We start from the raw sequence: 16,963 nt of genomic DNA, 5'->3' as shown, positions 1-16,963 counted from the left end.
GGATCAGTGACCCCCATTTGAAAGCTGGAAAGAGTCAGAAGAGGCAAAAGATTAAGACCAAGTGAAAAATGTTGCTCAGAATTGGCCATTCTATAAGTCATCTTAAAGGTGAACCACCCCTTTAACAATTTAGTCTTTGCTTGCCACTGCCCCTTGTAAACATAAGCACCACTTTCTCCCAAAGCCAAATAGGTTCAGGTACAGCCTGACACCCTTTATAAAAATCTTTTTTTGCATGTAACTGACTATAACTGTGAAGTAAAGGTAAATCATACAGAAAAGATACACCAGTGAAGAATAGCAGTTGCTATGAATTAGTGATCAGGACAAACTATGCCCATATCCCAAAATAGTAGCACCCGGCGTGCCGGCAGTCATATAGAAAAATTGGTGTTTCTAACAAGAACTTTTCTTCATATTTGTATAGAAAAACATAGTGATGTTAATTTTCTCTTTTGGCACTGTGAGCACAAGACTAAGAGGAATTATTAATGTGCAACTGTAAAATAGTGATGAGCCAAAACATAATCTAATGTGGCTTTAAAGAGAAGATTTTACAACCCAAACAATAGACTGCCTGAGATCCCTCAGTATAATAAGGCCTAAGCTTTATGGTGGCAGAAATAATCGTCATTTCAAACCCTATTTATACACAAACTGAGTTGACTTTTCACCACTTCTGCTGGGACATCCAAGGCCCCCCAATCACCCCAGCAGACACACATATTCTAGGACAGCCCTCCCCAAACACACTCTCAACCTATAAACAACATTTAAAGGGGTTGTAAACCCTATAGTTGCTGTCTCACAGCGCCCCCTAGTTTTCTATAGAAGTTGATGAAAAACTGAATTATAGATGCAAATATTTCACAGCTAAGAAATCTACTGATTAAATAACTATTATAAATTCAAGAGAACTGACCAATGAGAATGGCGATTCCCGGCACTATGTCGGGCATCTTCCTGTAATCTTACATATAGAGATTACTATGGCATCTTCTTTCATTATATGACACAGGAATCATGGGCATAAAGGGCAGACTTGTTCAGTGCTGGGAAACTGAGCCTAACACTTCCAACTCCAGTTGCAGGAACAGAGAACATGGAGCCAGATTTACACAGATCAGCTGGGATTCTCATTGGAGGAGTTTCTGCATTTTTAAACACTGGCTGTGGAGATTTGGGGAAATGTTTTATTGTGCAATATTGCTTTAAAGTGGACCTGTCACCCAGACATAAAAAGCTGGATAATAAAAGTCCTTTTCAAAGTAAAAATGAAATCCAAATTCTTTTTTTTTTTTTTAATTAAAGCATTCATAGCTGTTATAAACTAATTTAAAATTCTCATCTGTCAATGAAATATTGCCTGCCCCTCCTCTATGCCTTTGGCTTTCCATTTAGTACTTCCTAGATGCCACTGCTCTCCCCGCATTCCCCCGTTCTCTTTACCATTTAATTGTGTAATCAGTGCATGGGAATGAACATCAGGTCCCCCGTACTGGTGCACAAAAAAGATTCTGAGATGATGCAAAGCTTGTCTTAATAACAGTGTCCACAAAATGGCTCCTGCTTACTTGTTATAATTAGGAGTTCCCAGATGGAAGGAAACAAGATTCAAATAATTTATACAGTGTAGGTAAAGTTCATTTTGCTTGACTAAGATGATAAAATAGGATTTGGAATATTTTTTTTTGGGTGACGGGTCCCCTTTAAGGATACACAATCCAGATTGTACTGGACTACAGCTCTCAGAATGCCTCAACCTTCAAATAGATTACATTATTCCAGGATTTGTAGTCCAGCAACAACCAAGTAAAGTTTGGTTGAGCAGTGCAGTAGGGTTCACTACCCCTTTAACGATCAGTCAGTAACAGGTGGGATGGTAACTATAATTTAACTGGGTTTCCTCACTAACTGGCAAAACAAAGGGTTAACAAAGTGTCTTTCAAGCCACAAGTTAAAAATCTTTATTACCAAGCTTTCCTTAAAAAGACTTTTTTCGTGGACTATGACATATACAGTCACCTGACGCGTTTCATGCCTCGTTCTGGCACTTCATCAGAGGTGGATAAAAAGCTTAGTAATAAAGGTTATTTGATTTTTTTTCAACTCGTGGCTTGAAAGACACTTCTCCAGCCCTTTGTTTTGCCGACTGGAATATGAATCTGACTGGAGCGGAGACCAGCTAAGTTGAGGTGCCAACACGAGTTGAAATGTGCCTGTTTCCAAGGAGGAGTCCTGAGTGCGGACATGTAAATTCTCTAATCTAAACGTACTAACCAACTGCATGTTTTCATTGCTTGCAGCTACGAGAGTTGGTCGGCATGTGTATTTACCCAGACCCAGACCAAAGGCCGGACATTGGCTACGTTCACCAGGTAGCAAAACAGATGCATGCGTGGACCTCCAGCACATGAAGATTCAAGGATCGATACTGATGAAGACCAGGCAGCCCTGCCTTACTTGAATATGTCTCTTCCAAGAAGCAGAGGCCACAGGAGCTCTAGGAAGAGCCAAAGTCATTTCATAACTGCAGCCTAGTAATGTGTAAACCAGGCTGGCAGTCCAGGCGCCAGGCTACACTCCAGGAGGCAACACATATAAAACTGATCATAGATGTCATGTTACAAGTTGTAGATTCTCAAACAAGCTGTGTGTAATGTAGACTAGAGCTGAATGAATCCTGATGCCTTACAGCATCCAAAATATATTTCTAATGTGAATATTGAAATAATTCCTTTGGTGAACTTGTCTTTGTTATGTCCTTATTGTCCTATAATAGCATAAAGGAAAGCCCTTCTGTTGGGGCAACTGCTTTACTCTCTCTCTCATCTTGACAACCATTCATCGAATTAACATGTTTAAGCTGTAAATTTGTCCGACATGTTTGTCAATGGTTAGAGGAAAAAAAAAAAGTTGAGCTTTTTGTTTAAAGGGGAAAATGAACACCGAAGAGAACAGTGCTCACCTCACTAGACTCAGCGATTCTTGTTCTTAAGGAAATACTGTCGTACTGTGGCGATGTCACAATAGCAGTGTCTGTTTTTAGGAGCTACTTGCTTCTAGCTGGAAGGCAGAAGAAAAAAAAACTTTAATAATCAATTCTAACTGCAATATATTATTTAAATAAAACAAATGCAGTGTTAACCTCTGAAAGGCAGTGCAGCGTGGATGATTCAGACTAGATCATACTTTTCATTCTAACTGTGAATACATAGCAAATGTGAATGGTTCAGCAATTTGAAGGATAAGCAGAACGGTTTCCCCGTGCAGAAGGGGAGTACTGGAAAGTCGCTCTAGCATTATATTAAGACTTATTGTTACAGTATCTGCTTTGTATGTTTTTACTGCAGCCGTCTCAGAAATAAAGGTGTTCTTTGTGGTTGATTTAAAACAAAACAAAAAAATCTTTGCAATAAACTATTTCTCCATATTTTATTCTAACATTGTGGAGGATTTTTGTTTTAACCGATTCTGCACTCATTTAGTTTCACTTTGAAGAGAAAATTTTATTGCAGCGAGCCAACGTTTTACACAGCTATGTACATGTCACAAATGACAGTTTCTATAGCGAGTGACAAGCTGTCAGTTCATCTGCACACAGTGTTTTCAAAGCAACAGAAAAGCGGAGATTTTACTACAGACAGTTGTAAGTATAATAGCACTTGATCGCCACCGTCATGGCCAATGGAGTAACTCGATATTACTCTGCCCCACAGCAAATAATTTTTTCAGGCCACCAAAATGTCTAGTTGTTGACTTGTTTTACCAATATTTATTAAAATTGTATATGAATTAAGGTCTCATGGGGACCTTTTACCTTCTGGGCCCCCCTGCAGCCACAGGGTCTGCTTACTCTATAGTTATGCCTGCCCCCCCCCTGGGGGAAATGCCCCATACTTTATACTTACCCCGTGGCGCAGATTCTGCCAGCGGAGTCCAGGTCCTTGGTAAGCTGAGGCACGCGCAGTTGTCACAATCCAGCAAACTGCTCCAACTGCGCATGTGCCGAAATACCGATCTTGCAGTCAGCTTACCAATGACCTGGAAGATGGATACGTGGAACTGGCAGAATCTGCGCCAAGGGGTAAGTATAAAGTATGGGGCATAACCCCCGGGGGGGGCAGTTAGCCTGGGAGAGGTCTACCTGGGGTGGGGGGTACTCTGTTTTTTACAAATGGGTTGAATTCTCCTTTAAAGGGTTAGTTTACCTTTAGTTTAGAGAGGTTTAACTTTTACTATGTTACAGAAGTCCACTTCCACTTTCAATTGACTTATCATTTTTAAATAATTTACCTTCTTCAGGCCTCTTCCCTGCTTTCAATTTAGGGGTCACTCTGCTACCAGAAGAGGCTTCAATAATATTTTTACTTAGTTAACAATAAATTTAACTAGGGATGCATTGAGTCCAGGATTCGGTTCGGGATTCAGCCTTTTAAAGCAGGATTCGGATTCAGCTGAATCCTTGTGCCTGGCCGAACCAAATCCTAATTTGCATATACAAATTAGGGTCGGGAAGGGAAATCCTGTGATTTTAAATCACAAAACAAGGTAGTAAAAAAATGTTCCCCCCATTTTTAATTTGCATATGCAAAATAGGATGCGGATTCTGTATTCGGCCGAAGGATTCGGCCCAATCCCAAATAGTGGATTAACAGATATTTATTGGGAAGGCTGGCAGGCTCTGCAATGACACAGCATGTGATTGGTATGGAGTCCAAAGTCTTGCATCTATTCATAATTTGTAGGGATTATTATTATTACAGATTAGTGCATGCCATTTCAGTTCTTATATGAAGCTGGACCCTGTACTCATGTATAGGTGAAATATGGCTAAATTACACAGGCTCTGGTAATGTTCCTGCCCTCCAGTTATTTCAGAACTAACACCCCTCTGATTAAGATGAAGGTTTTGTGGAATTATTATTAGTGTTGGGGTTGTGGAGATACTGACGTAACACAGGAGTCATCATGTCCAAGTTCTTTCTTTTTTTAATGGATCATAAGATAAAGCAGAAAATGCTTAACAAGATAATGTGAACACAGAGTGCTAAAAGAAGCCAATAGAGTTACAAAAGATACTTAGGAAATGTCCATAGTTTGCACGGATTCTTCCATCACATCCAAGTTGAAGTGGGTAATCTTCTCTGACAGAATCCCTGTGGTTCCTTTCTTGTACTTATAATTTCCTGTCCTATTAAAAGATCAGACACATTTGATTAGCAGAGATATCTCATTCTACACCAGTTGTCTTATGCGGTGGCCCTGCAACTGTATCTGTCTGCCCTGGGGAAATGGTCCTCACATAGGACCTGCCAGCCCTGTATATGGCAGATACTTTACATAATGTCCATACCTGCAATGAAGAATTAGTAATCTGAGATGGCTAGAAGACTTGCATGCTTTCTCTAATACAAGTATGAGACCTGTTATCCACAATGCTCGAGATAAAAATGTGGATTATTTGCATAAAATGGAGTCTATGGGAAATTACCTTTCTATAATTCGGAGCTATCTCGATAAAGGGTTTCTGGATAACAGATCCAATACCTATAGTATGAGTAGAGCTGATGAACGCTACAGTACTCCACACTCCAAATACCCTTTGTCTCAGATGTAATAAATTTAAAATTTGCAATAAGGATTCTTAAAGGAACAGTAACACCAAAAAAGAAATGGTTTTAAAGGATTAGCAATGTAATGTACTGTTGCTATGCTCTTGTAAAACGAGTGTGTTTGCTTTTGAAACAACTATAAATTATATAAACAAGTTACTGTGTAACCATGGGGGCAGCCATTCAAGCACAGGATACACAGTAGAGAAGTTCTGAAGAATCCCATCGTATACTACAGAGCTTATTGGTTATCTGCTGTGTATCCTGTGTCTTTTCTCCTTTTTGGGCTTTGAATGGCTGCCCCCATGGCTACACAGCAGCTTGTTTATATAAACTATAGTAGAGTACCTGAAGCAAACACACCAATTGTGCCAGAGCAGCAAAACAGTACATTATATTGTATTTTCATTAGTTTAAAATACTTTATTTTTTTGTGTTTCTGTTCCTTTAATGAAAGGAGGTTAATCCAAGCAATGGCCATTTTACCTTTACCTCCTATGCACACATTAAAGTTTCTGGGACACACTACAAGGCATAACACATTTCTGGCCATAGGAACTACAAGACCCTGGCTTGAACGACACTGTACTTTATTAATTAAATTGAAGACGCAGATGAAAATCTCCCAGAAAGTGATGGGAGCAGAGGACCATTCACTGAACCTGAAATCGCTTCCCTTACCTCACTCCCTTCTTATTGGCCACATCATGGGGACGGATATAATCCACCTTATTTTTTGTTATCACGCATAAATCAATGTTGCTGCCGGAACCCAGGTCATTAAAGATACCAGCGGCGATGGCATTGCGTACCAGCTGCTTGGCTTCTTCTTCCTGTAATTACAAAACAAAAAGGATGTTGGCCTTGATAATGAGACATTAGAAAGGGAATACATTGTTCTCATGTTTGTGAAGATTCTCATTCATTCAGGTCGTGGTATGTCTGTAGAAAGAAGTCAAATCAACTGGACTTGTGTTTTTCTTGAAGACGTTTCACCAGTCATCCAACTGGCTGAATAGAGAAAACCAGTTGGATGACTGGTGAAACGTCTTCAAAAAAAAGTCCAGTTGATTCGACCTTTTTCCACAGACATATTGTTCTAATAAAATACAAGGAGTACTCAAACCTAATTTGCAACAAGTGCATAAAGAAGTTACATTTAGGGCAATGACACAATATTCATTTTGGAATATGTCCCGAGCCAAAATAGAAAACCACGTCTTCTGCCATTTTCTTTACAGTGATAAAATCTGCTGAAATCACATGGGCAATAACCGGATACTATTATACAGGAGCATGGTATCTTCTTCTGCTTGACCCCTCAACATAATGATTGCATGGGTATTACTTTATCCTGCTACCCCCCCCCCCAACCAACTCCATGTAAGTGTCACAAGTCGACAATGGCACAAAGCAAACTAACAAGGCACGTTCTGTATCCCTGTAGAGCCTGCTCCATGGTGAGGACTCAAGAAGGCCTAGACAAGGAATTCAAGTTGAGGGCCTCGACCTATATCTGTCCATCCAATTGTCAATGACCCATCAGCCCATACAAGGACAACACCTTTTGCATCATGTTTTTATTATGTAGCCCTCAACACTGAAAAATGAGCAGTACTAGATTAGATACCCTGGGGCTCATTTATAAACACTGGGCAAATTTGCTCATAGGCAGTAACACATGGCATCCAATCAGATGATTGCTTTCAAGCCTGCAGCTGATAAAAGCTAATCACTGATTGGTTGCTATGGGGTACTGCCCAGGTGCAACTTTGTCCAGTGTTTATAAATAACTCCCCCGTGTAAATATACAAGAGGCCCACAATCCATGCCAAGCTGAAGTACAGGGACATTCTTGCTATTATATTCACATAGGACTGGGGCAAGCAGTTTTGTGTTCGCAGTAGGGATGCACTGAATCCAGGATTCTGTATGGTATTCAGCCTTTTTCTGCAGGATTTGGCCGAATCCTCGTGCCTGGCTGAACCGAATCTGTCACACAAAGAAGGGAGTAAAACCGTTTGGTATTGAGCCAAATAGTGGATTTGCTGTATGCTTTCCTAAACACATTGCATGGCTTTAGTAGTCCTCTAAGAAGTTACAATTGTGAAATGATCACAGCCATTTTGGTTCGCCAACAAATGCCTTATTTTCTTTGATTAAACTTGTCTTTATCTGTCTGCCTAACCTTTTTATATTTAAACCAGCCTGGCATAGGACATGAATACTCAATTAGCTAAATAAGGATTATGGCGATGCGTTTTCCAGTAGGGATTCATAGCTGCTGCCACACGATTCCACATGCATATACTTTATATATAGCCTCTCAGATATCAGTACCATAATCATTTCCCAGCACAAAGCCATTACTTGCATTCTGCTGGCAGGCACTGCGTGTGTAATTAAAGGGGGAAAAAAGTTTTGGAGCCAATAACTGGGCCTGTGAGTAGTTTACAGCTGCAAAGTCCAAAGTACCTGGGAATATGTTACCCTTGGGCCGGCACTGCTTCTTAAATGAGATTACAATAAGAGTGATGTACGGTAAGACGAGTCAGCCGTGACAAGCAGCCCTTTATATAGATATCTGTTTGCTTCTATCACTGTATCACACAATGTGTCCCTTGGCTCCAATGTGCACAGCCATTTACCAGCAGATGACAAATAGCCGGCACTTGGAAAAGGCAGGAGAGGGGTCCAGATCGGTCACCGCAGCTGCAGCACGAGGAGCACGGTGGCCAAAAGAGCCCCAGAGTTCATTAAACTGACCAGTAATGGCTCTCTAGAAATGTCTTAGGAATACGCTGGGAAGGGCGAGAATAAACAAGTCAGCCTGGATGGGCAATCTGAAACGGCGTTTGATAAATTATTTATAACATGCACAATTGTCTGCATTTAATATCCGAGCTGCTAGCCGCATCTTTAAAAGATGATTTATGTGCTGTAATGCCATTAAACTTTATATGGGCCCTCAGCTGGCCATAAAGTCTGCAGAGATTTAGAGAATGAGCTTTAAACTGTCGAGGCCTGCTTGATGGTGGGCAGGGGGGGCGGCATTAAATCTTAGCTTTAAGTCTGCTGTCGGGAGAGCAGCAATTTTATTTGGCGCTGATGCATTACTTGCAAGGGGCTTTTGTCAATCGCCTGCAGAAAGGGAGATGCCATTGTTTTTGTTCAGCATCCACAATTTAGAATAACAGGATATGTAGGAACTAGATAGATTTCAGCCTTATTGGGAGCTGTTTAATCAGATTTAATAAAAAGAGGATTTTGCAATTTGCTCCCCGGTTGATAATAGCACACCCCCTTGATTCCCTAGCAGTCTGCACACATTTTAATGGATTAATATTTCAGCCCCTAAAAAGCCAAGTCTTAAGTCGGCTTAGTGCAATAAGAAAATCAAGCTGCTTTTAGCTGCCTGAAGACTTTATAATTATAAGAGAGCCCTGTGCTTGTCACTCGCTCTCTGTCGGGCGGATAATAAATGGCTCCTGTTTGCCAAATGACCACTTTCAGCTGTGCATCAGCTTGCATTCTATCTAACAATTAAGTTTACACAGGGGGATGCAAGTCTACAACACTTACAATACAAAGGGGCTATGATTCATTTCACACTGGCTTTTTTGGATACTATCATACGGATTGTTATACACCAGGGCTTTTCTTGATATGTTGCATGTATGAGCCTTGCCAAATACACAGCAGACTACTCTGTAATGACCTGAATTAGGATAAGCAAAAGTATTCCTTCAGATGTTTATACATGCAGCAAGAAATGGCAGGCAGCAGCATCCAAACAGCCAACAAGGTATTGTCTTCCCCTTTAAAACCAATAAATATTAAAGGAGAAGGAAAGGCTAAAATTAAGTAAGCTTTATCAGAAAGGTCTATATAAATACACCAGTAAACCCTCAAAGTAATGCTGCTCTGAGTCCTCTGTCAAAAGAAACACAGCATTTCGTTCCTTTTATTGTGTATACATGGGCTTCTGTATCAGACTTCCTGTTTTCAGCATAAACCTCCAGGGCAGGGCTTGAGCATGTTCAGTTTGCTCCTCTCCCCCTCACTCCTCCCATCCCTGCTGTAATCTGAGCTCAGAGCTGTAAGTGAGCAGGGAGAGACTCAGGTTGGAAGTGATGTCACACCAAGCTTATATTGCAGCTTCTATTCTAAACAGAGACAGTGTCTAGAGCGGTTTACTCCGGTATGGTAAAGCATTCTGCAGAATGTAGCGTTTTAGCTCACACTTTTGTGGCTAATCTGTTGGCAATAAACTGTCTTGGAGCTTTCCTTCTCCTTTAAGGGCAATGGCACATAGGACAATTCTGGGCATTTTAGGTAGCAGACACCAACTAAAAATGCCCCATTTCCAGAGCAAGTCAAATAGTATTTGAGCCTGGGGCAATACTAATTTGCTCAGTGCCACCCCCTCCCCTCAAACACAACCCTTCCACCACCTTACCCTTTCTCTTTTTCAACTGGTTACTGTATTTCTGTTGCCCATTGCTTGTACCATTTTCCCCTTGTACTCTGATAGTAGGTAAAAGACAGATCCTTCTGACTGATGCAACCAACCAACAATTATTTACAGGGCTGTAAATAGTGGTAGAACTAAGCAGAAGAGGTACATATGTCTAGGTTTCTCGCACCCTGCCACCATTGCTCCCTAGGCATGTGCCTCTTCTGTCTACTCTTCTGGAGCTGCCTCTGTATGGTAAGGACCTTATGGGTGCACTCTCGCCTGGCCACAGCTGCTCTTAAGTATGGCAGCCAGGATGACAATCGCCATACAGATGTATAAGGATGAGGGGCTATTTTGAGGATTTTGCATTAACAATAGCCTGTGTGTTATGTGTTATGTTATGCCGCATCTATAATATACAGTGCTGTTTTGGTCTCCAGTGCCCAAAAGGAGAGTCAAGAGAAGATCAAAGAGTGATTCGGATCATAGTTAGACACAATTAGGCTTATGGCGACTGACTATGCCACCCCCTTGCCCATGCAATTACCTCTTCTCATGTTCTCATTGTGAAGGACCAAATCCAAGATGGCTGCCAGGTCCATGCGAGAGAAGTTCCAGCATATTGCTGCTCTCAGTTGATTGCAAGCAGGAAAGGGAGCAATATTTTAGTGGGTTCCTACATACAATACTGTCTTTTAAGTTGACATCTTTTAACATGCAACAAGGCTGGGAAAATGCGGGGTTAGATTTCTTAGGTTATATAATTCAGACAGCTGCAATGCATCAAGGGTATTTAGTTTAAGGTAAGCAGCAGAGGGACTGCTAAGAATGACACAGAAATAGGGATATATTTATCTGTATAATGATCTGCTGTCAGCGCTGTCCTGCTCATTCTCGTTAGGTTTTACAGTCGCATTACAATCACAGATTCTTTATTTCACAAACAGCACTGCAATAACCAAGGTAGAAGGGACATTCCACTCAAACACAAGCCCACATATAGCTATAAGGAAACCTCCAGCCAAACAGATCCATAACTAACTCCCAGCAATCTTCCTGTAGCTTTTCCGGATGTTGGGAGTTGTAGTTTCATTTTATTTGAAGAGCCACAGGTCTGCCAATGCTGCTGTAGATGGTGAGAGACAAGCATTCCCATTTAATGGGTACACCCCATGGCTATACCAGCACGTAAGCCCAGAGAATGCCACATGCCACACAGAGGCAGGGATCCTATTCAATGATTGCACCGCACACGTGCAATAAACACGTTAATATTTCATAGACGAGAGGAAGAGGCTGTAGTATAAATTCAGCATCTGTTGTCTGCAGGGTGGTGGATCCCTACAGAGAGGCACTCACTTTGTAATTGAGTTCTATACTGAATTAATCAGCACTTTATCTTTCTTATTAAAAAGGACGTGAATTCAGGTTAGTGGTGTGGACATTAACCATTCATTTATGCCAAACAGCGTGCTAGGGCCAAAATAAATAAATGTATAAAAGAGAGAGAAGGTACACTGAACCAGGTTCTGGGGATGAAATGGTTACACCAGTTAAAGGAAAGGCAGCGAGCCCTCTGGTGACAATTTCTAAAGAAAGCCAAAAAAGAGCGAGTCGATGTGAGCATGTAAATCAGAGCGCAGGCCGGCCTGAGAGACTTTGCCGGGGTTAGATCTATAGCTGCCCACAAGACAAATGAATCCAGCTCGGCAGCGGATGTCAGCTGCGCAGCATCACAGCTTTTAAACGACTACGGAGCCATCAGAAGTGAAGCAGCTCCGGTCTTTGGCAATCTATAAGTGTTCCTCCAGAGGCCCGGCACTCGCTTCTCGGGGAAATATGACTCCATAAATCAGTCTGGGAAAGTGGCACTTGTGCTCGTTGCCATCTATCATTTCAGTGAAGGCTGCTGGGCTGGGCCTATCTGGAGGAAGCCTTGTCACAGTTGGCATTGACAAACTATGTGCTACATACATACGAGATGTGCCGAAGCTTTGGGGAGAAAATATATATATATTCCATTTTTTGTATTTTATATATATATATATATATATATATATATATATATATATATATATATATATATATATATATATTATAATATATATATATATATATATATATATATATAAAAAGGAGAGACATGGTGTGAGCATGCCCGAGGCAGTGCAGGGGCTTAAGCAGCTCATCTTCAAGAGGCATAAAGCCAGAGCTCCTGCGACCTGCACAAATTGGCTAACCCAGAAGCCCCTTAGCTCCTTTAAGTTGAAACATCTTCAAAGTACTGCAATGTTACTGTAGGGCACAGCAGCTGCCACCCCGCATTTCCTCCCCTCTGTGTTTGGCAGCTCTCCGTTCCAAATACAAGGCAGGCGAGAGAGAGAGAGAGAGAGAGAGAGACGGAGATGGGGGATAAAGAGGGGCAGAAATCAGTGGACATGTTCCAGAAGATGCCCTGTCATGTTGGCAACAAACAAAAAAAAAAATAGAATCATCTTTTTCGTCAACATATACATTGCCAAACCTTGGCAACATGGAACCTGGCCGGCAGTATTTGAGCCACCAGACAGGCAGAACTTGCTAAATATTTATAACGCAAGCAATATCAAATATTCATTGTTTGCCCAGCGGATTGGCAGAAGGAAGTGCTCTCTTGGTTCTATTAAGACATCTGAGCTAAACTGTTCGGGCCCAAAGACTAGAAATCTAAACTGATCTGATTCAGAGCCAGCAGCACTAGCTGAAATTTAATGCAGCCCAAGTCCAAATGTGAGCCTTGTGGTTTCTCTTGGATGCTGCAGAACCTGCTAAGATGCTAATAACACATATGTAAAGGCAAGAGAGCCACGGCATACAGCATAACTAAGCACAGGGAAGAGAGAATTATCTTTTTTTTATTCTTCTGCAGTATTCAAATGCTCCTTTCATTAGGCTTTTTTAATTAGAATCCAGCTGCTAATTTGCAAGTGGATACCAGAGGGTGCAGGACATGCTTCCTTTGAATACTGTCCTTGTGATCTAGTCCCGCACACGCTGCCATCCTTCACTAGCTTCCGCACACTTTGCTGACAATTAGTGCAGGAGAAGCCGTATTGATCTTGACAGGGGAAATATTAATCTTCTCTCCGTTTTAATGAACCATAATCTTCAAGGGGGTTAATTCTTCTGCGTGCTGTGGCGGCAACAACGTGCATCCTTGGTCACCCTCTGCATAACAACTAAATGCAAATCAGCTGACATCTGTTTGCAAAGGGACTGAGCTGCCGTCCATGGAGGCCAGCAAATGACTACGGAGTTACTTGGTATTTGGTTTGCTCAGCAAGGAAGGCTTCCATTCTACCCACATTTCTTTCTGAACACATCAAAACATACATGAATCATATTCGCCGCGCTTTTATTAGCCTCAATCATTTGCAAGAATGTCAACAAAGCAGCTTTTAATTAAGGCAATCCATATTAATGTTGGAGCCCAGGCTGATTTGTGACAGAAATGTCGGGCACGCAGGCTTGCGTTTTGTGGTATGGTCTGTCAGTTGCCTTTAACGTTGAGGCCAGAAGAAGGCATCCGAGTGGTATCCAAGAGATAAACCGAGGGGAAAGTAATCACTTGAAAAAAGCTAATTAGCAGAGTTCACTCCTTTTCTTATAATTGCATTGGCCTTAAATGATTTCCGAGCTCAATGCTAATAAGTGTTTATATAAAGACAACCATTAGTCTATGCGCACAATTGCTTACTAATGCTTTCTATGTGTTTAAGCTGAGCCTGTTTGATTGGACATGGAAAGTATGTCCCATGGGAGGCTCATACTGTACGATGCTCCTAGACCTCCTATCCCCATATAAACCCAACAACACTGCTCTCTCAATGGATCTGAACACACCTTGCATTGTCCATGTGCATTAGTTACAATAATTTTACTGCATTTACCATGTATCTCCCATATAAACTATGGTATTTCCCTGGGTGTGTGTTCCAAATGCCCTAAAATGTAGCAAAGAGAAAGCGCACCTTAAATACATACCAAGCACCCGCTGGTATCTCCCCTTACAAGCACAGTGGTTACAATGCAAGATGTGAAGCCAAAGCCAACACATTTTGAAGGTCAGATTTGACCAGCCATATTTGTTAAAGGGGATGCAAGAGCTAGAAAATTAAAAAAAAAAAAAAAAAAAAATTAAAAGGTCATTTCAGAAAATAAAGGTGGCCATAGACGCACCCATAATATCGTATGAAACTTATTTTCGTATGATATTCGTGCCTGTATGGTGGGAGACGAGTCCACTGATATCAGCAGAATACTTGGATATTGGTCGGCTTGTCAATCGGGCTGGCCGGAAAATTTGGATCGGGAACCTTTGAAGGCACCTGAACATTAGCCATTGTTAGTGCTCAATCACCAGATACAGGTAGAATTCTATTGCTCTACACGTGTTGAAACGAGCAATCTTTCTTGGTAAAATCTTTTCCAGGAAAGGATGTAATTGTTTACCTTAATAAACATTTAAAAGCTTCCTTTTCTCTGACAGCTGCTGTACAGACTGCTGCAAGAGTACTGGCATTGGGGTTAGATCTCCTTTCAAAAGTCTCCATGCATAGCCTGCTGATCAGTCCACTGTGCTGGGCTAGGCAAGAAAGTATCACCTCCCTCCAACTATTTCTAGAGGCCCCATCACTTTGATATTGGGTAATGTCAATATGGTCAATGATCCAATAGTACCATTAGGAAACATGGAGCCACCACTGGTTTCCAGTATATCTGACAGAGTTCAGGGTCAATAATGGATATACCAAATTAATCTGAGGGAAGCTGCTTTGTCCTGTCTCACCGTGTGAGCATGTAGGGATGTAGACTATTCAGAGAGAAGCCTCCTGCATAAGGAAATTACCTTCTGAGCTGCTGCAAATATACTTGACAACAATTGCTATGTCTGAAAGGCTAAAAAAATAATTGCATAACCACGTTTGAATTGTACTCATCCACATATTTCATACGGCTCAATCTGCAAGCTCCCATGGCTCTGGGTTTCCCCATCTGGCTGTCGATGCAGACACAAATCTTAACAGACTGCAACCAGCAGTGCACCCAATGACTTATACAAGAGGCTCATTGATGCACAGCCCTGTTGCACTGTAAAATGTAAATAGCCCAAAAACTGCATCCAGGACACGTCTCCCAGTGCAAAGCTTCTGCTGCTCCTAACCATTAGTAGCCGTCCCAATGCAACCTTTTCAGGAGGATGAATTCAAGTATTGAACCGTATTGATTGCAAATAGTATGCGTGACAGCTTGTCTGCATGATGAGAAGCCGAGCAGTAGCAACTGCTTATACAACTGCTAATTTAAGTTGTTGATAGAAACCAGGCTTTCAGTAAGGCAGGTGCACAATGTCACTGCTACCACTACCCTTCTTACTGCCAGATAAAAAATGCGCCTCTGTGCTATTCATTAGCGATCAACTATCATTTCTTAAAGATTATTTGGCTTACCCTCTGGCTACAAGAGAACAGCAAGACACATCAATCCCCAAAGTATTAGACTGGTTCAAGATAACCCAGTGGGAACATAATAAACCCAAATACATAGACAGGTTGATATTAAAAGGTGTTTGTATTGCATTCCCATTTAAACACCTCACACAATAAATATGTTCTCTAGAGTGTTTGTTTGTTTGAGCTACTATTGTTAGTAATCTTTATTAAAAAATCAGATGAGTCATGGTAATCCAAATGCCAATTTCCTATGGCAGCCACTTCCAATTCAGAGTTAGAAACATATCAAATAAGGCATATCCTAGTACTGTTATATAAAGCTAATATTTGACTAATTATTAAAGTGGTCGTTCCCTTAATGGACAAGTAAGCCTTCTATTTTGAAATCACATAATTACTCTAAACACCCCCCAGAATAATATGCCTTTCTCTATGCATTCAGATTTATTTAATTTCTTTATTGCAACCAGTTGAACGCCAGATCTTTCAATCATTTTCTTGCTAGAGTGATGCTCTGCCCCTTTTTTATTTCTGAGCACACCTTCTCAGACTATGATGACCTCAAAGAAGTGCCTACTGGTCATACACATTGCCTCTGCTCTGATGGAAATCAACCAGGCATGCAGAGTGGGCACCTCTTTGAGGTCTTCACAGTCAAAGAGAACAAGTGCTAAGAAAGCAAAAAGGCATGGAGCTTCACAATAGACAAGGAAGTAACTAACTAAAGAAGCTGTAGTTAAAATGGCTGTAATAAAGAAACAACATAAATCTGAATGCAAGGAGAAAGGTATGTTATTTTAGGGGGTGCTTAGAATATTTTTCGAGATGGGGAAAAAAAGTAAGGAAAAAAAATCTGCAATTTTCAGTTGGCCTTCAATTTTTTAAATTATTTTTGCTTTTTGAATTATGTACATTTTTTGTTCTGAAGCTCTGGGGCTTGGGATTTATTCAATTGTCTGGTTGCCAAGGTTCACTTATACTAACAACCAGGGTAGCATTTTAAAATGAAAAAAGGGCCTGGATGCGAAAAACAATAAAAGAAAATAAGAACAACTAAAGTGAAGTAGCACATTCAATCTGTTTTGTTGTTGCCAGGTCCAGTGACCCTGACCACCAGATAACATTAGCAATTGCAGTGTGTAAAGGGGCAGGATAGCAAGGCCAAAAATGTAAATTTAAATATTGAGGACCAACAGAGATGCAGATTAGAACTGGTCCATCTATAACATACTAAAAGGCAAAGGTAACATCAAACTTCCCATATAAAGGGACATGCCGGTAGTAATGGTAAAAAACATGATTCATTTCACAATGAGCATGCTGGAGAAATGTAGAACTACAGTAAAAATAACAAAGAAAAAAAAGATTATACACACACACACACGGTGTGACATCTA

General features: G+C 41.0%; 2 protein-coding genes across 9 annotated transcripts in view; one reads left to right on the top strand and one right to left on the bottom strand.

The window, feature by feature from the left end:
- The window catches only part of nek6.S (NIMA-related kinase 6 S homeolog), a 168,504-nt gene extending 165,066 nt beyond the window's left edge, over positions 1–3,438 (top strand). For all 8 annotated transcript variants that reach the window (XM_018231876.2, XM_041574114.1, XM_041574113.1 and 5 more), the window contains one exon: positions 2,307–3,438. In XM_018231876.2, the coding sequence (XP_018087365.1) occupies positions 2,307–2,417 (111 nt within the window). In that variant the 3' untranslated portion in view covers positions 2,418–3,438. The remainder of the gene's footprint in view (positions 1–2,306) is intronic.
- A 1,536-nt stretch (positions 3,439–4,974) lies between these two features.
- Positions 4,975–16,963, bottom strand: part of psmb7.S (proteasome (prosome, macropain) subunit, beta type, 7 S homeolog) — a 36,089-nt gene continuing 24,100 nt past the window's right edge. The window contains exons 7-8 of the mRNA NM_001094066.1: positions 6,297–6,448; positions 4,975–5,194 (exon numbers count right to left, since the gene is read on the bottom strand). Coding sequence (NP_001087535.1) covers positions 5,083–5,194; positions 6,297–6,448 — 264 coding nt within the window. The 3' untranslated portion in view covers positions 4,975–5,082. The remainder of the gene's footprint in view (positions 5,195–6,296; positions 6,449–16,963) is intronic.

Source organism: Xenopus laevis, chromosome 8S, assembly GCF_017654675.1.
Source record: "Xenopus laevis strain J_2021 chromosome 8S, Xenopus_laevis_v10.1, whole genome shotgun sequence".
In the NCBI taxonomy this organism is placed as follows: domain Eukaryota; kingdom Metazoa; phylum Chordata; class Amphibia; order Anura; family Pipidae; genus Xenopus; species Xenopus laevis.
This window is presented reverse-complemented; position numbering and strand designations above follow the sequence as displayed.